The sequence below is a fragment of the Solanum dulcamara genome, chromosome 4 (genome assembly GCF_947179165.1).
Source record: "Solanum dulcamara chromosome 4, daSolDulc1.2, whole genome shotgun sequence".
NCBI lineage: Eukaryota > Viridiplantae > Streptophyta > Magnoliopsida > Solanales > Solanaceae > Solanum > Solanum dulcamara.
Window position 1 is genome coordinate 23,506,800 of NC_077240.1, and position 25,606 is coordinate 23,532,405.

General features: G+C 33.5%; 2 protein-coding genes across 4 annotated transcripts; both read right to left on the reverse strand.

Moving 5' to 3' along the window:
• Positions 1-1,011: 1,011 nt before the first annotated feature.
• LOC129887012 (agamous-like MADS-box protein AGL15) lies at positions 1,012-6,850 on the reverse strand. Of its 2 annotated transcripts, none has more exons than XM_055961943.1 (8): positions 6,381-6,850; positions 4,364-4,439; positions 2,426-2,532; positions 2,233-2,332; positions 2,043-2,084; positions 1,863-1,904; positions 1,566-1,795; positions 1,012-1,345 (listed from the first exon to the last, which is right to left on the reverse strand). In XM_055961943.1, exons 1-8 carry the CDS (start codon positions 6,560-6,562, stop codon positions 1,261-1,263), a joined length of 864 nt encoding a protein of 287 aa, XP_055817918.1. In that variant the 5' UTR covers positions 6,563-6,850; the 3' UTR covers positions 1,012-1,260. The 2 variants fall into 2 exon arrangements, with proteins under 2 accessions (XP_055817918.1, XP_055817919.1); XM_055961944.1 differs by having other exon boundaries at positions 1,566-1,747; positions 6,381-6,849.
• A 7,384-nt stretch (positions 6,851-14,234) lies between these two features.
• LOC129887013 (uncharacterized) lies at positions 14,235-25,271 on the reverse strand. 2 transcript variants are annotated; one of them, XM_055961946.1, is made up of 9 exons: positions 24,917-25,271; positions 23,658-23,771; positions 23,488-23,556; positions 23,354-23,373; positions 23,230-23,282; positions 23,071-23,101; positions 22,901-22,982; positions 14,980-15,255; positions 14,235-14,643 (listed from the first exon to the last, which is right to left on the reverse strand). In XM_055961946.1, the coding sequence occupies exons 1-8, from the start codon at positions 25,098-25,100 to the stop codon at positions 15,017-15,019; spliced, it is 792 nt and encodes a 263-aa protein (XP_055817921.1). In that variant the 5' UTR covers positions 25,101-25,271; the 3' UTR covers positions 14,235-14,643; positions 14,980-15,016. The 2 variants fall into 2 exon arrangements, with proteins under 2 accessions (XP_055817921.1, XP_055817920.1); XM_055961945.1 differs by having other exon boundaries at positions 14,235-15,255.
• Positions 25,272-25,606: the final 335 nt, after the last annotated feature.

Consider the following 25,606-nt stretch of genomic DNA (forward strand, 5'->3'; position numbering starts at 1 on the left):
TTGATTCATCGAGCTTTTGCAAAGCTTGTGGTTGAAATAGACCACCCAATGAACAAATGGGGAAAATCACAAGTTGAGGAGTATTTGGATTATAGCTTGAATTTGCTAGAGCTGTTGAATTCTGTGACTTCTGGTGTTTCTCATTTGAGTCATGCTAGGCTTTGCATCTCTCATGGATTGAGCCTAATTGGAAAAAATTCCGATTCATTGGCTTTAGAACATTTAAATGAGATTCAGCCTCATGATCTTGGCAAGGAATTCAAAGTTGAAAGGAAGATGATAACAGAGAATGAAGAAAGTCCTTGCAGTGGAAAGGATTTGATCATTCGTCGATCTTTATGTATCCTGATGAGCATTTCTTCGTGGGTTTTGGGGGTTTTGTTATCTGGAATATGCAGTAGTGTAAAACCCTACATGGAATTGAGGAAATCAGCTGGATTGTTTGATGATTCTTTGATCAGAGGCTGGGATACTATATTAGCAAGTGAAATTGCAGAAAATGGCGGTGTTTCGAAAGAGGTGAAGGAGATAAATGAAGTGACAACTAGTTTGAAAGCAGCAGTGGCTAATGGTAATGTTGATGAATTTGCTGTTGAACTGAGAAGAAGATTGGAGGGTTTAGAAGAATTGATGCAGAAAATTGGGAAGAAAACAAATGGTCTGTTCTCAGAAGTTTTAGCTGAAAGAGGTAAATTCCTCGATGGCCTTCAGCACACTAGAAAGTAGAAATAGCAAGTGAATTCTTTTATAAATTTGTACATGTATAAACTGGTTGTGAAAAGATTTGTTAATGTAATATATATATAGACTTATATAATTTCTCATGAAAAGTATTGAAAGTTGTATGGATAAACTTTGATGTTAATCAAAGCCTCACAAGTGTTGTTTGGTCTTATATTATCTTTATTTCCTTTATTCAACCTGACTAATGTATGACCAAGAACATCCATCCATTTACTCAAAAAAAAACAAAGCATGAAAGGGAGATGTGAATGGCTCTAGGAACCAAAATCAGTAAAAATGGAGAACTGAACTCATCTATTCTCCATCTTTAAATACCCTGTCAAAAGATAATGTCCAAAATCAAAATTTAACCAGCATCTTCATCTTACTTAAGCCATCTAAGGGATCATTAAGTCCCTGACAAAATCACTGGTCCAGATGAACCTGTTTTAAACATGAAAACTGGTTCAATATCATTTGACCTTGACATGTGCCTAACAAGTTACAAAGGAGGGGACAAGTCCTGAAAGACAATAGTCACTTTGAACCAACTTGATTCTCTGAATTGCTTGAAGGAGATTCCTGCTCAGTTCTCTTTCTCTTTCGACCAATAGTTGGAAGCCTAAGTAACACAGAATGCAAAGGACCATCAGAATCAATTGCGCAGCAAGAAAGCTTATATAAATGCCAAGAATTTTGCTAATAGGACTCCTGCAAAAATTAGTTACTATGTTTTTAAGTTGAAGCTTTTAGGTATGACAACACATGTGACATATTTAGCCAGCAAAACATGTACATACGAAGCAAGAAAATTAACTGCAAGAAGATAATAATAATAATACCCCAATTGCAAGGTTGTGTTGGAATCTTCATCGTCTACTCCATCTTCACATGCTGTGTCCGAATCCAGACTCTCTTCACTCTCTTTTAAAATTGGATATTTCTTTTCCAATGGATGAGGGTATTCAAGATAAGGTGGCGGTAAACTAGCACTTAAAGGAAATAACCCTCGGAGCTCTTCTACCTGTAGATCATTAGATGGCAAAAGCAATTGTGTCAGAAAGGAACCACCCTGAAACATAAACGGAGGGAGTTATTGGTTTGTAAGCGATAAAAACAAAAAAGAAGGCCCCTCTTGCCTGTCTGCGTAAGGTCTCACACTCCAGTGCAGACCTCTCCTCCTGGATAGGCATCACCAAGAAGAAAAGTCAGCAAAACATGAATCAAAAAAGCTCAGACTGTACTTCTAATCTTTCTTTCGTAGGCGAAAAAAGACAATATATATACATTTTACAGTTCAACAGTATGATGTAGTTTACCTGTTTCCTTGAATAGTCTAGTTGCTGTATCAGCAATTCCTCCTACAATATAGAATGCTACAGTTCAGATTTCCAAGATTCAACAAATAGATACATTCCAGGGAAACCGGAGGGAGGGGAATACATTTTGGAAAAAAGCTGTCTACATCCTGTGGCACTAATAAGTGAATAATGAAAGCAAACTTCACACCTTTCTCTCCTTTATGGCTAATAGTCCTTCATTTAGTTGATGTTCAAGAAGCCGTAGTTCATTCAAACCCATACCATTAAGGTCCTTGCCTAACAACCGCCTGAAATAAGAGTCAGTCACATATATGAATTTGAACCATGTTCAAGTTCTAAATATCGTTGAATAATGATTCACATAATTAACAGAGCCATACAGCTGTTTTGTCTTGAGCTTTGAGAGTTCATCTTTAAGACTGTCCACCTCTTTCTGTTCCTGCTTCAGCACATGCGTCTGCTGCTGCAACTGTGGCTGCTCGTTGTCCTTGTTTAAGGAAAAAAGAAAAGAGAAATTCAGAAACCTCTACTGAGAAGCCCATAGTCATAGATATGGGACTGTTTAGACACGATTAAGTATTTAGACTATCACCACAGCCCAACCCTCCACACCATGGTAGAAACAAATGCATGCATCTATTTGTGAATGTCAGTGTGTATAATACACAAGATATAGAACTTCTAAAGTGCAAAAACAATCATTTTTATCAAAAAAATGCACTCCGTACAGATCAGGCATGTACAGAGCAGAAATCAAGATAAAGTTATATCCTGGACAAAATGAGTTATCACACGTGCCTGTTGGATAATGCAAAAACTTCAGAAGTTTGAAATCATTTAGCAAACTTCAGAAATTAATTTAAATGAAGCTTTTCTAAGAAATTTTATCTTTTCAAGAAGAGAGGAAGGCTGTGGTGAGACTGTTGGCCAACTCATCATCACTTGTAATTCATTGTCACTGTGGATACCAAAAATTCAAGTGATTACACATTTTCTCCTTTCTATCTGCAGCAAAGACTACCTGGGTTCAAACAAATGCAATACACTTGTCACTAATGACAAGTATTCACTTTAACGATGATAAGACATCACTCAAAAAGGAACAATAAAAAAAGACAATCCAATTACCATCAGTTATCACAAATAATTAACAATGAAAAGTTTACCAGACTGAAGATGGATATTCGAATTTTTAACACCAGAACTCCTTTACCTACTTTAAGTTTTCCTTTATTGCATCTTGTCCTTCAATAGTGTGAAATTTCCATATATATCAGATAGAGATGAAACCCAGACAACTGAAGTTCACACGTTGTGAGTTCTTCAAGGAAAACAGGCCGAACTACCAGATTCCAGTCACTAGTTCATATATTTGCATTAAAAGCAAAAAGCAGAAAATACAAATGTCATACTTTCTAAATAATGATTCATAATGTGTTTATATTTTTATCAGAAACGTGGAACTTTTGTTGATGTATTCCAGCAAGAATTAATAGCTCTGTATATTTGATGAGTTAAGATCTAGACTTTTAATCTCATTAATAATGCTCAGTCACCAGAAAGAAACTAAAACAAAGTCAGCGGACATCTTTTCAATTCAAAACAAGAAATCTCCATATATTACTCAACTATAAATGAGAAAATATGGGACATGCTATTGTCCACCAATTGACCTGAGAGCAGTTCACATAGTATCGACAACGGTAAGGAAGAGTTTTAGAGAGCTGCAAAATTGCCATCAGTTTCATTCTTTGAGCACTGGGAGAAAGGAGGCAGAAAACCTCCTGGATAATGAATCATGAAGCGAAGAAAAATAAGAGATTTTTACACCAAAAATCCTACTAAGGATACCCATGTTCCTCTAAACACAAAAAGAAAAAAAGAGATTGAGGAAAATACAGAAAATTATGTAGCCTTATAATATGAACAGTAAATCTGAAAAACCATGCACTTGGAGAAATGTTTCTTCTTCATACGAAAATGCAAATAGATAAGACCTCCAACATGTGCTTTTTTTAACACTTTCTACTAGAAGTTGCAGAAAAGCCAGCTACTTTTTATCCTCCCTCTAGAAAATAACTCTCAGATATAGTACAATTGGTCAAAAAGCATGATTACACCAAAACCAAAAACCAAATAAAAGTGAAAATGCTCTTATTGGCAATAGTTCTTGTTAATGTCCTTATATAAGAAAAGAATACACCATTGTGGATAGAATTGAGAGCAACAGAACTCAGAATATTCATTCTAAGGACAGTGCATTATACATATTTGTTATAACAAGACATAATCATACTAAACAGGTGAAGATCTTCTACCTCTGACTTCTTTTCTACGGCAGAAGTCTCTGTTGAGACTACACATCTGTTGTATCTCGAAAGTGTCTGTTTCATGCTGCATTTTAACAAATATTAGCGCACCAAATTACAGAGAAGTGGTCACTATTAATCAAAGTCACATCTTCCGTAATAAAAGCAAAGCTTTAATAACTGTCTGGCCTCTTTCCGTGGGTTCATTCGATTAAAGTGTTACTAGTACCCAAGAAAATCCCAAAAGTCGCACATTCAACTTCTCGCCGCCCCATAAATCCAACAAATAAAAGCACAAAACACTTATACAACTGAACTACTATTTCAAAAATATTTGGGACAACTAATTTGAGGTTCAATGAGTACAGAACGCAGATAGCATCTTATCCTCGGGCAAGGAACAGATTGGAAGGAAAAGCCTCTGGCTCTCTGAGGTGCAAATATCTCTTTCCATCTGCATGGGTGTATAAGTAACTGAGACTATTGAATGTTCCTGCTATTTACTTACCGACAAACCAGGCATGAATATATGCATTTCTAGCCTAATATGCCTCTTTTCCTACAATAATCAAATATGCATGTGAAAACTAAAATTCAATGCCTTGTATCCCTTTCCCTAAAGGAAAGCACAGCATAGGTTACTCCCAAGATTTACTACAATACCATGCTACAATCAACTCTTCCCATTGAGCTTTGCAAACATTAGCCGCTTCCAACCCAATAAAGAAAGATGGTAACGTGGTTGACAGTCAACGTGTAAATAGTTTAACCTCAATGAATGCTCTATACAACTTATAATGATTAATATAGCCGACCCAGTTTGAGGTTTAGGTGCACTTGATCGACTGTGTTACAATCACAATCACATGGAACATAGAAAATCCCAGAGTCTAATAGATACAACATCAAAGCCAAATTTCAGGATGATTTTCTTTCCCTCTTCTTTGGTATGAAAGCACCTTCTTGAAACCCTGACTCGATATAATATCACCACCATGAACCTCAAGTAAACAGTACATTTGGCATAAAATGTATGGAAAGGAGAGGGGCCAATTAATCAGAAGAAAGTATGATGCATTAAAGTAGATAACAAACTTCCAGTTCATAATTCTAGTTCAATTGCCTCAAAAAAATCAAATAGAGAAATGGTAAAGATAACATCATCTGAAATCTGTAATTGGAGATAAAGTTTTAACAGATTTCTTCATAGGATGCACGGATATGAGCCTGTTAACAAAATATTGAGGAATTAATCAACTACCAAGTCATAAAAAGAAAAACAGAGTATGCAAAATTGTATATGCCTACATGATAATCTTATCGCATTGCACTCAAGACGATCAGAAACCTAACAAAAACTCGGAAATAGGAAAAAGGAAGAAGAAATTCATCAAGTGATTGTCAATAAAATGAACTATCAGTATTTTTACAGAAAACAACTTATTAATTTATTTGATATCATGATGTCCGAGCGTGCAAGCTCGACTAATTCCCATCAGCAACAGGTATCACCTAGTGGTTTGTCTCTATTGGAATTTGAAACAAGACCTCATGTGCTCAACCCACTTCATTGACCACTAGGCCACACTCTTGGGTGTTACAAGAAACAATTTTATTGCAGCAGAACTGGAATTTTGTAACAGATACACAATGGGGAATACTGCACCAACCAAAAATCAAATATGTGAACTAAAAATACTTGAACAGTTCCATGGAAATATATATCTAAACAACTTAAAAGTCAGACATCCGTTAAAAATCCAATCTTTTTTCTCAATGGAAGCATGCATACACACAAAAACAGAAACCCATCTTTCTACTATAGTAATCTTACCGAAAAATTAAATCTAGACTGTAATCCAACAGAATCGAGAACTAATTGCTACTACTAACAGCCACATGCAAACCAAACCATATACAGAAAAAAAAACAAAAAATCAGAGCCCTGAAATCAAATCTGATTAAATACATGCAAGAACTAAAAATCCCCCAAATTGAAAGTTGTCAAAGAGATAAAAAAACATACCTAGTACTGGAAAACTCAAAAAGCTTGCCAGTACTTGAGAAAATAATAACAGCAACTTCAGAATCACAAAGAACAGAAAGCTCGCTGGCTTTCTTCAACAAGCCAGCACGCCTCTTTGAGAATGTGACTTGTCTATTATTTACATTCTCAATCAATTTTATGTCAATTTTCCCTCTACCCATCTTTTATTTCCCCTTAAATTAGATGAAAAAACCCCAAAAGACAAGTCTTGATGAAATTTTTCTTCCCCTCTTTAATTTCTTCCCTCTGTATCTGTTTTTTGGGAAGAAGAAGTTAGGAAGAGGGGTTTTTGTTTGTGCTAAAAGAAGAGGAAAAGAGAGAAAGAAAATTGCTAAAAAGAGAGAGAAAATAGAGAGACGTGAAGTCCCCAAATGGCGAAACTCGGCAAACTTGCATGGCCAATTCTATGCATGACTCCTTTTTCTCTCTCTTCTTTCTACATTTGGCTCTACTTTCTCGGCTCCCCAACTTTCCTTTTTTCTCATAAAAATAGTTTTTCTAGTAATAGTATTCTATTCTTTTCCTTTATTTTACTTCTACTAAAAATAGATTTTTTCCAATATAAACTACTCTCTTTCTTTTTTTAATAAATAGAAAAAATAGTATCTTTATTATTAATTAATTATTTCTCAAATTATTTAAAGTATTTAAAATACCAATAATAAAATCAATTTGATAAGGTAAACACTTAATTTTTTTATTTTTTTTGGAACCCCAAGATAAGGGTAAATTCTCACTGTGTGATAGCCTACAAATCACATAGAAAATATAAACTACATTAGACAAATTCTATGCGATAGGCTCTACTCAAAAGGTATTGAGGGAGATTAATCTCGAATTAAATGACCACTCTCCAAATTAATTGAGTCATCTCGAAGAACAAGGTAAACACTTAATTAATAATTTCTTAACGTGAATACAAAATGCAAATTGAAGAAGTAAAAGAAATTGATTGGAGTATTTATTGTCTCATAAAGGAAAGAAGAATTAGTTTTTTATCAAGAAAAAATCCCTACCTACTCTTATATTATATGTATATATCTAGAAAGAACTAAAAAATTGAAAGGTCAAAAAATAAATAATAGTAATATAGTTAAATAACTCTTATTATTAATATTTTTAAGTCATCAAAGAATGTGCTCTGATTATTAATAAAGTGAGCTAGAATCATGACTTTTTACTTTTCATGTTAAAATATCTTCTATTTATTTTAATCTTAATGGCGTAAGTTAGGTTGGACATTATAATTATATTTCATAAAAAGGAATATTTTTCCAAAATGGGAGTATTTGTTCAATATGTGAGCTTTGGAAAAATATTGTTAGATAGTTATTGTTATTATATTATATAGTCGTAATAAACAGGGATAGGATCTTAGGGAAAGATTTTTGTGTGTGGAAAAGAAAAGGGTAAGTATATGAGTTAGTTAACTTAACTATTTTAATGGTGTTAGAATTCTTCCTGCCTTCTTATTCTTTTTTATTGCTAATGTTAGAATTCTACAAATCTCGTCAATCTCTTTATAGAAGTTGTTCAACTGATTTTAAATTATTCCTATATATATAAAATCGTCTTTATTTTTTCCTTTAAAACAAGGGTATTATTTCTTTGGTGGTGTTACAATTTTAATAATTTTATTACTATTTTGGAAGTTCTTTAAAAAGTTTCAAATTATTTATACGAGTGATTTTCATTGTTATTCTTCCTATTTTGTTGATTTTTGTAACTTTGGTAATTTTTCCACATGTGTCAGAATTATATGCAAGCTTTAAGAGAAAATACACATTTTCTAGTTAAATCAAATTTCAATTTGAATAATGTTAGTTTAAGATTACATGTTATAAATATAGTGGAATTTTTATATACTTTGACTTGACTAATCTTTATGGTATTAGAAGTCTTCCTTTCTTATTCCGATTCTTTTGATTGTTGTATAAATGATTTTACATAAGTTGCTACATTTACTTTTCTTCCTTTTTTGGTGTTTGCTATATTTAGATTATTATTTTTGGCATCTCTCTGTAATATTTTATTTCTTAATTTATAAAATATGCATTTTTCAAAACGTTCGTTCATGTTTATATATACGCCACCGTATTCTATATAAGGAGAGATATACTCTTATATTATCAGAAATAGTTCGTGATACTTTCGGTTCAAATATATTTTTTTCGTTATACTTTCAATTCAAATATACTCTTCCACCTTAATTTTAATGGAGGGTCACGTGTCGACCTCAAAATCAAATGACCCACCCCCAATTATAAATACCCTTTTTTAGAAACTCTTCCATTTAACCCGACACAACAAAAGAGGTCGGATCGAATTAAATATGGGTTTTTAAAAAAAAAGTGAAAATTTAAAATTGGGTGAAAGTATACCAAGAAAGGAGGGGTTATATTTGAATCGAAAGAATCTTTTGAAATTTCATAACATACATAATTAAATAATATCCTTTATAATTTTCGGAACAATTTTTACTTAGGATGTGTTTGAAAAGCCACAACTTCCACCCTCTTGGCTGTAGTTTTAGCTTGTATATGTGAGAAATTAACAAGAAAAAAACATTAAGTTTGAGCGCAATTATAGTTATTTGCACGGTTTGACTTATTTGATCTAATAATTATTTGTTTTAATTATTACTTGACCTAAAGAAATGCTTATTTAATTTTGGTAATTGCATTTAGTTTTAAGAAATTAAAACCTTCTAATTATGTAATTATTACTTGTACAAATAATTCTAATATTGAGAATTGACATGTAATTATATTATGACAATCAAACAAGTCGTTAAAGTTAGTAAATTGTGTGATTAATAGGAAAGTTCTAAGAGCCCTTCACAAAAAAAAATTAAAAAAAGAATGAAGCCTTGGAGAGTTCCGCCTTTTTTCTTTTTGTTTAAATTATTTGTGAATTGGGTTATTTATACTCTCTTCGGTTCATATTATATAATATTTTTAGCTTGAACACAATACTGAAAAAATTCACTCATTCTTAAAAAATAAGAGGTACTTTTACTAAATTGTAACACCTCGGAAATTTTTTCGCAAAGATTCGAATATTTCCTCACGTGTGTGTAGACTCGAACCGAAGGATTTGTAATTTTATATATGAGTTAGGATCAATTCCTAAGTATTTGAAGTGTGTTAGATGTGTTTTAGGATCATAAGAGATCTCTAACACTAAGTCGAGTTCGAAGAATTCCAATCGATTAAGTTTTCAGATGAGTTAGTATAAGGGTCAACTTCAAATGACCATAACTTTCGGTATACTAAGAGTTATGTGTCCCATAACCTATAAAATTAAAGGTCTTTGAGTCTTCTTTCCAACGCCACCAAAATTGTATTTTTTGGAGTTCGGAATCAAAAGTTATGACCATTTTACTACAGACTATCACTGCAGGAATTTTAGGCCTGGCGCTCCAGTGGCGCCCGGCGCCACTATAGCGCCCGAAAACAACCTCAATAGTTTGGGTGCTGGCGCGGCGCACCAGCAGAGTTTTTAGCCCATTTTCCAGATTTTTGATGAAGGGCAACTTGGGCATTTTCCCTAAATGTATATACACGAACTTGGACATGTTTGGGGGTCATTTTTTTAGTCTTTCACCTCCCAAAAACCCTAATCTTCACCCTCTTCTCTCTCAAATCATCTCTAACAAGATTTGCCCTCAAAAAAAATCAAGGATTCAAGCTTTTCATTGAAGATCTAACAACAAGGTTTCTTCAAAATCTATTCTAAGGCATGTAAGGCTAACCTAAAATATGGATTGAGTTCTTCCATATGCCCCATAGATGTGTTGGATGAAAATGGTGAAAAACTTGAACCTTCTATGAAGATTTTCTTGAGATTTTCCTAAATTCTAGAATATTTTTATATACTAGTAATTGATTGATGATTTTAATGACTTGAATTATTGAATAATTATCTTTCATATTTATTTCATAAGCCGTAGCTTCATATTGATTACAAATGAATTTTTGTCTATAAATTCATATGTATTGATGGTGTTCTTGAGTTGAGTTTTGTTGAGAGTATGGTTTCATGTATTCATTCACATGAAGCCAAGATGGGAGTTCATTTTTGTCATAATTTGTCTTGATGTAGAAATTGATGATTTTCATGTAAATAATATTTTCAAGTGAGATGATGCATATTTTAAATGAGTTTGGTGAAATTGAATATAAAGTAAAAATGAAAATTTTGGAGCAAGATGTGTGAATGATGTTTATCTTTAACAAAGATAAAATGATTGATGAAGAGGTAGTATTGATGATGATGCTTGATATGGAGTGGATTGGAGACTAATGTGACTACATGATATGATTTGCATAATTTAATTTGATTGGAGTCTTATGAGCATTTTGAATATAAATAATCTTTTGAGGAGTTTTTAAATAAATGATTTGTGAATATTTTTGCATAAACTATTTATACACTATTTTGAGTTTAAAAATGATTATTTTCATCTTTGATTTAGAAAGAGTTTAAGCATAAATTGAGTTTGAAAAGTCTCTTAAATTCTCATTTTGAACATGAGTGTTTTGATTATAAATGAGTTGAGCATTTTTACATAAAAATATCGATTTTGAGATTGAGTTGAGATTGTATCAATTTTCAAAAAAAAAGAGTTTGATGATTGAAATGAGTTGATTGTGAATAAAGGTCCAATGAGATCAGATTGAATGAGTTTTGAAAAGAGTTCAATGAGACTAAATGAGTTGATTTGAAAATAAGTCCTAAGAGACTGAATGAGTATTTTGAGTATTTTACTCACTTGATAGATATGAGCATATTGAGTCTTGGGAGGAGTATCGAGCACCGAATTGGGTAAGAGTATAGTCCATACTCGAAACCAATAAACTACGTCGCCAAACATAGGAGAGGATTGGACCGTTAAAGTCGGATGTTTCCTAAATTACTGTCCTGACATGATAGGACTTGATTGGTTATGGATCCATGATTGTTGAATCGTTCTTACCCTGACAAGGTATGAACGGACGTGGCAACAATGTCGGCTTGTTGTACTATCACTTGCTCATATGGTGATAATTGTCGGTTAGAGAAACTCCCAATTGAATGGATTGTGCTTGATATAATTAGTTTGATTGTGATTGTAGATGATTGAGTCAAATTGTAAAGCATTGCTAAATTCTAATTTGCATATCTATTGAGTTGAGTCATTTAACTTGATTGTTGAGTTGATGATAAGTGATTGGATTGAATAGAATTGTATGTAATTGGATTGGATTGGATGGTATGTGATTGAATTGTAAATGATTGTATAGGATTGGATTGGATTAGATGATATGTGATTGGGTTGTGTACGATTGGATTGGATGATAAGTGATTGGATTGAATAGAATTGTATGTGACTGGATTGGATTTGATGGTATGTGATTGGATTGGATCGGATTGTATATGATTGGATTAGATCGGATTGTATATGATTGGATTGAACCGATTGTATATGATTGGATTGGATCGGATGATATATGATTAGATTGGATCGGATTGCATATGATTGGATTTGATTGAATTATAAATGATTTGATTGAACTGTATGGTACATGATTGGATGATATATGATTGGTCTCTGTCTAAACTATATTCTTACTTTAGACTTATGACACCTTGATTGAGTCTCTCTTATCTTTCTAATTTGAGATATTTGAACCGATATTATTCTACCTTGAAGTATGTTTCATTCTGCCATATTACATACTCGTACATTCCATGTACTGACGTTCATTTGGACCTGCATCATTTCATGATGCAGAGACAGGTTTAAGAGATCGCCAATAGGAGCACCATTGAGGATCTATTCGCACTCAGCTTATTGGTGAGTCTTCCCCTACATTCGGAGACACCACTTATGTTATTCTTGCGTTGAGTTTAGTCCTTTTCATTCTGAATTGAGATAGCCATGAACATGTCATTGGCACCAATTAGATAGTAGTGATAGAGGCTTCATAGACTAGATAGTGATGGGTCAATTGAGTATTTTATTTTCTTGAATTGTTCTTGTCAAATTATTTAATGACAAAGATGAGAGTTTGATTGTTGGCCCATGGCCTTTCTTTCTTGAGTTAGGTCGTTAATTGGGATTGTCCACCAAATTGTTTCTTTATTTTAAGCCTTCCGCTAATTGATTGAAGGAATGGATGTGTGATTGGATCAAGTGTTTCGCTTGGGGACCAGCAATTGTCTTCGAGTGCCGACCACGTCTAGGATATCTTTCCGGGGCGTGACATAAATTATTGTTAATTAAATAATACATATTTAGTATGGTTTCTTGGTCAAAGTAAAAACTAACTTATTCTATAAGCGTAAATTAGAAGAAAAAATTTAATACCTCTTTTATTATTAAACAAAAATTATTTTAGACGAAGGATAAAAATTAAAAATATCATATAATATGAACCTATAAAGAAATGATTACGAAAAGTCAAATCTGATCCATTTAATTACAGAGTAATATATTTTTAAAAGGAAATTTTATCAAGCTAAGAACACCTTTAAATGCAACTAAAAGTAATAAAAGATTTAAACGGATTAACCTTCACAATCTGAGTAGCTTTAAGTCAAACAATTTGAAGGCAAAATTGTTAGGGAACTGGAATTGGAATTGAGGAATTTATTTGATTTTGGAATTAAAGTGGTAAGCATAAGTCATTTAATTTCTTCCAAGATAAATAATAGAAATAGAGTTTGAATTTTGAAACCAATTATTTTTGGCCAAGTGGTCTTTCACTATATAAGGGTTGTGATTTGACTTGTCTTTTCTTGTTTTGTTTGAGGGATTGTCATTAATACTTCTAGATTTGGATTTAGCTATTATTATTCCTAAAACGTTTCACTTTCTATTATGCCTATTTATCAATTCCAAAGCACGGTAGAATTTAAAGTTTATTGGTTCGAGATTTTAGTTTTTTTAAATTATTGAATTTTAAAATAATAATTTATATATCTTGAATAAATTTCTCTGAGAAATATAATAAAATTTAAATTAAAGTTATTGCGTATTTCTAAACTTACTCCTCCCCTACTATCAACTATTTATCAACTCACATGGATTATCTCAATAGACTGTTCAGAAATTTGTTTAATTCTTGATGAACATATATCGATTGATAAAATTAGTTATTTATTAATCATCGTCTAATTTCCAGTTCATTTTGCAAAATCTAGTTAGAGCCCGTTTGGACGTGTTTGCCTAACGCTAACTTTAAGCCAGAAAGTTCTTAAAGTTGATCAAAAATGAAAAGTTAGGATTCCTAATTTTTATTTTTTTTCTAAGTGCTTAAAGTCATTTTCTTTGACCATGGAAATTACTTTTATATCCTTATATTTTAACTAAATTCCCAAACTACCCTTTTTATTCTTTTAACCCTAAAATTCACATAATTTTCCTCATTTAAGCACTTTTATCCAAACACTCAACTGCTTATTTATAAAAATAACTTTCAGCACTTTAAAGTTCTAAAAGCACTTCATACATAAAAATTACTTTTTTTAAGCCCATCCAAACGGGCTCTTAATCTAATTTCAAACTATCTATTCTTCTTTCCATATCTACGCAATTCATTTGGCATCATGAGTTAGCATCAAAGGCTATTTTTAGACATGAAAATATGTTCAACTAATTAAGAATTCACATTCTTCAAAGAAAAGAAAGATCGTTTAACACGTTATTCTTTCATAGAAAATGATCTTTCATCTAAAATTTAAGTTTGAAGTTAACCATAAATATTTGCAATTAGAGTTGGGGTAAGTCCAACTTCAAATCGAAACTTACAGACACACAATTCTAAAGTTTATATTAAAACGGCTAAATTCAACAAAATAAAACAATAACTCCATATAGTAATAATACGATACAATACAATACAATGAGTAACAACGTTTTAAACAAGGTGAAACAGAATGAGGGTACAAATAACAGCATTGAAAACCAGAGAGACTTGTAAGTAGGCCTAGACCAAATTTAAGGTACAAAACTGATAACAAATTTTGCAGTTCTCTGTTCCACACAACACTAAGAAGCAGAATTAATTAGATACTGAAACAACTATAGGGTGCTTTTTTTCTTAGATTCACAACATAACCACCTAGTGCAAGCTCGTGGCACGCCCAAGACATAGGGGAGTAACTCATTCTGGCTTCCATCTAGAGCCGAGAAATTCTGGACAGAACCACTGCAAAAATATTTGCCCCCTCCCGCTCTCCGTCACCTGTTCCCACCCTAAAAAAGGAAAGGTAAGAAAAGGCTGAGCATCACAGGGGGTCAATGATTTCTGCCCACCAGTCTCAACCTTGGTGGGCAGAGTTGCCAAATACATGTGTGTGCCCGAGGAAGTAACAGTTCCCGGTGAAATCGTCGAGGGGCACCCAAGCCAGCCCGAATACCACCCCACCGTCACCAAAATAGTACACAAAGGGAAAAACAAAAGACAAACAAAAATCCTCCCCTGTCCCTCTCCCACCCCAAAACAGTCTCTTTTTTTTGAAGTATGAATCCAATAAAAAGATGATACACTAGGAGCCTAAATAACAAAAGTACATCATTCAGTAAGCATACATGGTTTCTGCCGATTTGAACACCTAGACTTGAAGAATCAATGCTTCTTAAGGCTAAGTGATTCCAATAGTAAATCATCAGTCAAAGGATCTGTGGATTTGTTGCTCAGCTCCACTGATTCATCAACTTTTCTACAGATGTATATAAAATGAGAATCCGGATCTTCCATAGTATATTCTGCCGGAAGTAGGCCCTTCTCGGTCAGGTGAATAGGTTCCAAGCATGACTTCACATTATTAGAAGGGGGATCACCAGGCTTTTGAAATCCCGGTCTAGCTGCAAAATGGGAGTAAGATGGTATAAATAAGTAACAAGATCGGACTGGGACAATAATTAAGAAACTTTTATTATTAAGCAGAGCTGCATAGTATTGTTTGGCAAAAGATTTTCTTTTTTTAAAAAAAAAGTAATCCACGTAGACAAAGAGTCTTGGTAAAGATCAATAATCATTTCAAGTTCGCATGGCCAAGTCTAAGGAGTATAAAGTAGGAAGAATCCAGAATAGAAGGTTAATTATATAATGTATAGTCTTGTATATCGGGGTGCACGGTGGTTGGATCCTTTTAGAAGCTCCAACTAATAGAATTTTACTTTAGTTATCCCAATAGAGTAATTCTCAATGGATAAAGTGTGATGCACTAGACGTTCAGAAGTCCAAACAAAAAGCCGATGTGACTGTTGCAATGTTGATTCCAGTAAAAGTCTTGCAACTGAGTTTTTGAAGATTTTTGGTCCTTCGGGTTTGCTTTCGTGCAAATACGCCGAGCAGTGGCTATGGTAAGATACCAAGTAAGATCTAGTTCGATCACAGTAGAATCCACGTGGTTGCAGTTCATTAGTGTAAAAGACACACTTTGAACCATTGTGGTCATAGTAGAACCAATGCGACCACAGTAGATGTCCTGAAACCGGGCTTTCAGTCCTTTGGGTTTGAACCACTGTGGTCATAGCAGGCCCAATACGACCACATCAGAAGTCAGGAAAAGCTCTTTTTAGTCTTTTGACTTTGTTTAACCTCTTGCATACAAGGGAATTTTAGTAGCTCGGCTGGTTGGCTACCCGAGCTTTCACCTTGTTGGTGAAGGCTCTTTCCCCACCTTGTAATCCTCTCCCCGTTTCCGCTACCCCCAATTTTTTAAAAGAAAAGATTTCTAAGCAGTCGATGTAAAATTCAATCCTAATTTATGGCATATTATGTGAATTCCAAGGGAACTCATCAGAGTCATGTCTGTTACTCCAAAAAATGGGCATAAGTAATGTATGGGCTGATATGACTCAAGGCTGAAAACGTGATCAAGACTGGATCGGGGTAAATCTAATAAAAGATTGTCATATTTGATGGTTCTCAATAGAGAATTGGATTCTGAGAGCATTATACAGAAATAAGTGGAGAAATCAATTAAGGTTAAGAAAAGTTCAGGACCTAAGGCAAGTGACTTTAACTATGGTTTAGTTCTCCATAATCAGCATGATTTGAGATGAATGACGAGATTTCAAAGTATTAGGACCGCTTTATGAAAGACTTCGTTGAATTCCATAGACGGACAAGCCTGTAGTGTGTATATGCACATAATATGCTTCGATGAATTAGAATTGTGTTGTGAGCTAGTATGATCTATGAGTATAAGTATGATTCCTTTGTTTGAACATATTTCTAATTGTTCATTCCAAGTTTAAAAGCATGTTTTGACTCGTGCTGCATATTATCAAAAAATGTAGAAGAAATACATAAGATCCCCTTTGAACTTGTCCACTAAACTTACTTTAGCATCGTACCTTTATGGATAATTCTTTACCCCCCTAATTCCACTATCAGAGTTTCTATTCCCATACAAAGGGGTGAGGTAGCACATAGATAGGATTGGAAGTATAGTATGTTGGTCATAAGAGAAACTATAAAACCGGTTGAATAAAGAGTAAAAGAGAAAAGAAATGGAGAAACTTAATATTTTTTATGAAAAAAGGCCTAAAATACTCTTAAACTATTGGAATTGGTACAAAATTACCCTCCGTTGACCTATTGGCCACGAAATACCCTTGGTGCCATCCTTTGTAGCCCTTTATTACCCTTATCACTAATGGACCCATTAATTGAATTATGGGAAATTTACATAGCTATGCCATATTAAGAAAATATTTACCATCTATAACAATACTATTTTTTTCACTGAACATTTATAATACAGTTTTAATACATATTACAAAGAACAATTTATAAAAGACATATAATACAAATTTTATTCATGGATATTTATCACACACTTATTATACATTGTGTCAATTTTTCACCAAATAAGTATGATATATTTTAAAACACTTATAATACATTTACATTGCATGCATAATTCACTTTTAATATATATCAAATTTATCAAAGTATTGCTATAGATGGTAACAAATAAAAAGTATCGTTAAAACCTTATTTATTTATTAAAAAGTACATGCATTCTAATTCGTTAGGAAAAATAATTAATTAAAACTAATTTAACCCAACCCAAATCCGGATCCACCCATTAAATCACCCGACCCAATTAGTGTATCTTGCTTGAAGAATTCCGGTTCATGAAATTCTAGACAAGCTAAGTAGTTCATCAATGGAAGGTTAAACTTGCATACTTGTTCATATGGAAGATTACATAGATGTGTGCCTACTGTCTTCGTCCTTCTCAACCCTTTACAGTTAGTAATTGAAGGAGAACTTCTTCTATTTCTAGTAATCCAACAACCAATTGATTTAGTGGGTGGATCCGGGATTGGGTTAGGTTAAATTTGTTTTAATTAATTATATTTTCTAACGAATCAGAATGTGCCACGTATTAGATTCTGAGAGCATATAGGGCCACAAAGGTTGACACCAAGGGTATTTCGTGGCCAATAGGTCAACGGAGGATAATTTTGTACTAATTTCAATAGTTTAAGGGTAATTTTGTACCATTATCCTTTGTGTGTTCAGAAAGATACAACTGTAGTACTATGTGTCCTTATACTATAATTTGTTAGAATGCATGTTTTGGAACTTGTAGCTTGTCCCTAAAAGTTATGGATATGGTTATCACACTTGCTAAGTCAGTGGACTCATTTCTCCTCCTTTTTTAAGAATAGCAAATATTGAGCCTGTGGATTCATTCCTTACCTATAATGCTTCAGATTCAGTTGTAGCTGACTGGCAAAGCCAGGTATTACTTTGTTGGAGCTGAGAAGTTAATTCCTTTCCGTCAATTGTTTAGAACAACTTATGTCATTCCAGATATTCAAGAACCGTAGTTGAGAACCGTAATAACTTCATGATGGTTTGTTATGTTTTAGTTAGAAGTCTAAACATTGTGTATGCATGATAACTTATATGATGCAAATAGTTAAAGTGGCTGATGGATGTCCAGAGTTTTGCTAAGATAAGTTAGTTCACTTATTGGAAACTAAGCCCATTATGGACCATTCATGGCTCCCAGTTTGGGTCGTGACATTTATCTACCCAATACAAGCCAATTTGTATCCCAAATTCCATCTACAAATGGGGATCTATAAGTAAAAGCATGAATGATGTGAGCTAAAATGATTTATAGCTATGATGAATGAGGGTGACAGAAATGGTGATTCACCTGTACCCCAGCCCGCTCAAATATGCAAATATCAAACATAAGCATTTGAGAGTGAACAACAGTGCTTAATGCAATTTTAACTCCCTTAAAATTTGTACAAGTTTTATGCAGTATCCAGGAAAACTTGATCTCTTTCCTTCCCTCTTTCACAATAAAACAAACATATACCACCAGGCTTATATATTCTTTATACTTGCCATGACATCCTTTCACTATTCTACTTTCACATCACAAATTATGACAAAACACTTGCTCAAGTTGATATATCCATTTAACATTTTTCCTTTTAATCTCCACAAACCCCTGACATGTGAGAAATTTCTAAACTTGGTGATTCATATTATACGAGACGTGTACTCCCTGAATCAAAAGTTCCCACATTACATGACCTCAAGTTTGTTATACCCTGAATTGCAAATACAATGTATTACATGAACTCATGTTGCATATTTGGACATGTCAAGGTGTAACGACCCATTAGGTCGTTTTGAGTACTAGGACCTTTTATTTCATAAAAGACTCACTCCGTAAGTTTTTAATGGGTATTTGGACTATTCGATAACTATGGTTATTTAATTGAGGGGTGAATTTAGATAACTTATTTAATTAATGGGCTAAAGTGGTAATATATTTAATATCTTATACCACTTTATTTATTAAAATAAATAGAAGGGTTGGTTACTTTAGGTTCACCATTATCGGTAGAAGAAAGAAATTGAAAAAAAATTTAGGTCAAGAAGACTTACTGATCGTAGCGTGAGCATTACAGAAGACGCGTGCGCACTGCTTCAGGTAATTCATTATCATTGTATGTATTTAGGGGAAGGAATTGGATTCAATTTGTATGAGTGGTTGTCAACGTGTAAAGAAGAACGAGAAGGAGGGCAAATTAAAAGAAATCACGAGGCAATGGCTGAAAAATGTAATGAGATGGAAAATCACTAGTTCTTATGGGTGGACATCAAAATTTATTATTCTTCTTGTATACGGCTGAAAATTTGAGTAAGAATTTGTTGACATCATTGGCTAATGATTAGCCATCATTAGCTAGTGATTGGTAGTATGGAACTTGGGGATGGGTTCTGGCATTTTGTATATATATATATACAGAGTCCCAGATGCACCAGTGCGGAGATGTGAGAGGTTGGCCATGGATGGTTTCAGAAGAGGTAGGGGTAGGCCGAAGAAATATTGGGGAGAGGTGATCAAACAGGACATGGCGCATTTACGACTTACCGAGGACATGACCCTAGATAGGAGGGTGTGGAGGACACACATTAGGGTAGAAGGCTAGTACATAGTGGTTTTATTCTCCCTTATTCGTAGGCGTATTAACGCACTATGATTTCTTGTACTCTGATGTATGTTATTTATGGTATTTATGTTATTATCTAATAATATCTACTGTTTTTTGTGCTTTGATTATACTATGGTTTGGACCGTTTTCGTCATCTACTTATTTACTCTAATATTCTTGTCTGACCTTTTTCTATGCTTTTATTGAGCCGAGGGTCTTTCGGAAACAGCCGTCCTACATTGGTAGGAGTCAGGTTTGCGTACACTCTACCCTCCCCAGACCCTACGATGTGGGATTTCACTGGGTTGTTGTTGTTGTTGTTATATATATGAATACATATTTTCTTTCTGTTTTTTTTTCTATTTCGTTCATGTTACATTTTAATATATGAATATAGGTAATCAAATATTAGGTGTATTGTATTACATAAACACCATTAGATTTACATTATTTGGAGGAATTGAGACTTAACCCTTGCTTAAGATTTAGGAATATAAGACTTGAGATATTTGTTGGTATCAAAATTTAGGAAATTGATTATAGATTTGGATGGGTTCTTAAGTCTAGGCTAGATATATAGTAATATGGGTGTTTATAGACTCGTGTACTTATGAATATTATATATTTGATAGATTGGAAATATTTTGAGGCATCGAAGAAAGGAAAGACACTGGTGGATTAGCTTGCTTGACTTGGGTTCTTCAGTTGAGGTAGGTTATGGTTTTTATTCTATATCATAGATAGACTCTTAATAGTGATTGATAGTCATTGAGTAATGCGTGAAGTTTACTATGCATTTAATTGTTGTGGTTTGGATGGTTGGTATGTTCTTGTGATTTGTCTGAAATTCCAAGACCGTGAAATCCATAATCTTAAACTTGCCCTATCAAAAATGGTGCCTTGAATAAAGAAGACTTGATGAAATATTGCTAATGAAGTGGAATGTAATCATAAAGAATGATAAATTAATTATATTTGGATCGGGTGTCACGTTCTGACACAGTATATTTGGATCGGGTGTCACGTTCCGACACGGTATATTTGGATCGGGTTTCACGTTCCGGCTCGATAATATTAAGGGAAAACAAATTAAAATGACTTAATATTACCCAATCTCCAATAACTCATTTTCCAAAAGAGTGATGTGGAGGCTTGAGTCCTCAGTGTGATCTTGATATTGTCAACTGGTTATGTAATTGTTTATTGGTTGCCACTTGTTAAGTGTTATTGTTGATTTCCCGCTATTACTTTATGCATGTTGATTTCTATTTTGAGTCGGCCGATGATACCTACTCAGTACATGTTGTCCTGTACTGACCCCTACTTGTATCTTTTCTTGTTTTATTTTGTGGAGTGCAGCGAGTGTTCCACCGACTTCGACTCGACCTCAGCTCTAGTTAGTCTTCGGGTTATAAGATTTCAGGGTGAGCTATCCTTCTAGCTTGTGATGGATTCTCTCGATTATGGCATGGTGTCCTTAGTTTTCGGACACATTTTGTTATTTATTTATTCTGGTGTTTGACATTTTCAGATTTAGTTTTAGAATTTAGATGTCCTTAATGTGATGACTTTCAGGTTTTGGGGAACGTTATGTAATAGATTTTAGTAGCTTTTGTTATTTCTGACTTTAATAAGATTGGGCTTCCGCATTATTGTCGTGGTTTATAAGTTGAATCGTTAATGTAAGTTGAGGTTTGTATCGTTGGTTCTCCCACGTAGGAGGTTAAGTGTGGGTGCCACTCATGGCCCAGTTTGGGTCATGACACAAGGATCCCAGGTCATGAGTTGAGCTACAATGAAAGTTCAGAGAGCTCCGTTCAGATTTTTTTCCTACATTCCCTCCACCTTTTCTGTATGCTATTATGGAGTCGAATAGCAAGACTCAGAGACACGCTAAGTAAAAACAGGAAAACCAAAATTGATCTTAAAACCATGCTTTAGCATCTGTATAGTAATTTTAAGGCCAGCTGATGGGCTTAAGCTTGGGCATAAGTCTAAGCAATATTTTGCACTGAAGCTGGGATCTAATGTTTTAAGTCTGAATGCAGTCCTATTAACTGTTAGAAAAGCTCAGGCAAAACAGGTGTGTAGCAAAATTGGTCAATGTGCCTAAAGTAGAGTTCATTGGTCATATATGGTCCCTATATGAAAAAAACCAAAAAAGACTTCACAGTTCAACATTTTAGGGGTAGGACATGATTTTTATTCTTTTAGTCAAGGGGTAATACATCGTTGCATCTTAAGGGCAGATCTAGAACTTTTGTTAGCTGGCACGGTAGCTATTACACATTCTAATAACAATTTTGTGATGTTTATAACACATCATTTAAGTATGCTACACTAAATTGTAAGTACTTATCAAAAAGTTGTACTCCCTCCGTCCCATTTTAGTTGTCATGGTTTCCTTTTTTAGAGTCAAATTATATGAACTTTGACTAACATTTTAAAATATATTTTTTTATCATATTGATATGAAAAAAATTGTAACCTATAGTACTTTTCGTATAGTTGTTGAATATCTAATTTTTTACTTTATAATATCGAGTTAAAGTAATATAATTTAACTTTAAAAATTAGTCAAATTGACTTTCGAAAAGCGCAATATGACAACTAAAATGGGACGGAGGGAGTACAAGTTAGTTCAGAAGTTCCTAATAAATAAATAAAACAAGTTATTTCAAAAAGTTATACTGGTCGAAAAAGCGCATTAACTTATTTTAAAAGCTATTCGGGCTAAAATAAAAGGAACTTTTCAAGTAACTTAACTAAAGAGCATTTTTTACCTTCCCTTATGTTCCATTATTATTCTATCTCATGTATATTTTGAGAACTTAAAATTTGTAGTATTGAACTTTCTAAACCCCAACCCAAACAAAAAGAAAGAAACTAAACTATGTAGGTCTGCCTATGTGTTCAGGTTTAAATTTTAAAACTGGTATGCATGTATAGCTCTAACAAAAGGATACCACATGCAAACCAAATAGTAGTCCGAGCAATTTTGGCATGACTTGCAACAAAAACTTACGTATGATGTATAACTCAATTTTCCAGTTAAACACTGATCGATTCAGATGAGGCATCCTTGCTGTAGGATCACCATATGTTATCTACACAGAGAAAAAAACAACAATTATTTGATGTTTCAAAATATAGCATAAAAGTTACAAGTAGGAATCTATCTGGCCCTCTTGTTACCAACATATAAACACCTCCATTTTTTAGAAGCCTACACATGAAAAAAACAATTGCCATAAGTTCTTACTCATCAAGAAAAACAATATTTTTGAGACAGCAAAGGAGGAAAGGAAGTGAATAGAACGAATAACTACAAAGAAACACCATCAAGTTTCCAACCTGCTCACTTCTCCAAGCATTTGTGCAGCACAAATTGGAGCATTAGTACCACACTGAAAGAATGTAGAATCAGTAAGCACATCAACAAATTTGACAAAGTTGGAGAGAGCAAGATGCAACTAACCATTAATGAATCAAGGGTTCCTGTAACAGTAATGACCAGATGATCCCACAAAAGATCAGAATGCGGAGAAGAAAAGATAGTAAGTGAATGGAAAATAATAAACAATAGCACATGAGAAAGGGCGATATCATTACCCTTATCAATGACAGTGTCAAATGATTCATCAGGAAAGAAGCTCATATCTCTGACATCCATTTGCAAGTCTGTTCAATTACATTAGGAAAACCTTATAACAAAGATTTATCTCATGGGAATTGTAAAAAGGTTTCTAAATCAGAATTGAGGAGTTCTTCAGCTACCATACATTTCATCTGCGGAACGTGCTCATACTTCCTTTTCATCATATCAATAGCTATTGTTGATATATCAACATTCACTATTTCTTCATAACCATCCTTAACCATATCCTCCGACATCACTGAACAAAAAAAAAGATCTTTTAATCTCAGTAAATATATTAAATCCATAACATTGAACATCATATACAGAATACCAGAGAAAGAATGATTGTAATCAGTCAAACATGATTATTATAACACTTCACACTTTATAAAATACTTAGGTATCCAACAGTGAGCTTTGGCTTCAAGCAAATCGAGGCAAATTTCTTCAAGTATCACATATCCAGGTCGCATACAACATTAAAATCAATAAAAATGAAAACTTTAGGCTCAAAAAGGCAAGAAAACAAAAATATATTCAATAATTTCTCAAAGCATCATAAAACCAGGCGCAGAACAAAGCACAGCACATGAAACCCTTCACAAAAGATGCAAAATTTTAAGTCTAAATTAAGCAAGAAAATCTCTAAAGCAGGGGCCAACTGATATAAATTTCTTCAAGAATTCTTTCAAACATACGTACCAGGTAGAGATCAAATCGACGCAAACCAACCATTAACATGAAACAAAATTCAAATCCTAAGCTCATATCAAACAAGGAAACATCAACACAGGGTTGAGATGAATTTCGTCAAAAATCGCATAACAATGCATTAACAAAGCGATAAATACACAGATTACAAATTAATAACAACAGCATACCCAGTGTTGTCTGACAAAGGGGGTTTGAAAAGGGTACAGTGTACACATACCTTACCAACCTTAAGAGGAAGAGAAGTTGTTTCCGATAGAAGCTCAGCTCAAGAAAAACAGATCAAAGATTTCAACTTTTAAGAAGATAAAAATTCAAGGATTAAGCTCAGACCAGAGAATTCCAAAAGGGGAACCAATTAATATAAATTTCTTCAAGAGTCACATGTCCGGCTACAACACAAAACAACTTGAACAAAAAAAATCAACCCAATTCTAAGCACACATTAAACAAGTAAATCTTAATATCAGAGTCAAATTGAAACGATTTTCTCAATCAGGTAACAGAACAAACCAAACCTTAAGCTCAAACCAAAGAAACCCAAAAAAGAAGGGACCTAATAATACAAATAAATTCCTTCAAGAAACACAAAAAGTGCAAATCTTTCAGCTCAATTTCAAGTAAAATAACTAAGAAATGAATCAAAACCCACAAAAAGTTCAAATTTTTCAGCTCAATTTTAACGATTACCAGCATTGCCACAGCCAACCATTAGGACCCTTGAGGAGGTGGAAACATAATGGCGAACAAAAGGGCGAAGAGCAGAGTAACGTTGGTACCAATCAAAAGAACCTGCTTCTTGAACATACCGGGCATCCCAGTAAAGGGCGTCACCGTAATTGTATGTATTGCAAGATGACACGTCACGCAACATCTTTGTTTTTTCAGTTTCTGGGTTGTTACCGGAGATAAGAACGGCGAAGAACGCCGTGGACGGTGGTTTAAAGTGTGCTTTTTCGGTGGAAATTTTGGGGCCTTTGTGTCAAATGTGTGGAGGTGGGAGAGAGACAAGAAGTGAAGTTTACGCGTGGCTTTGTGGTAGTTGACTTCGCCAAGCTTTTACCGTTATTCTCCCCCCCTTTCATTTTTACTTGTTCTATCACAAATATAGTTATTACTTAAATTATTTTATTTTCATTTTAGTCAATTTTTAAAAAAAATATAAATTTTTTTTGATATTTTTAAAAGTTAAATCTTTTACATAATATACTTAAGGTCAAAAAAATATATTTAATACATAATACATATTATAAATTTAATATGATAGGATCAAAATCTTTTTAATTTTTTAAATTTTGTGTTAAATTAAAATCAGATAAATCAATAAAAACAAATAATATAAAGTATATTTTTTATCATAATATTTCTATTAATTCGTAT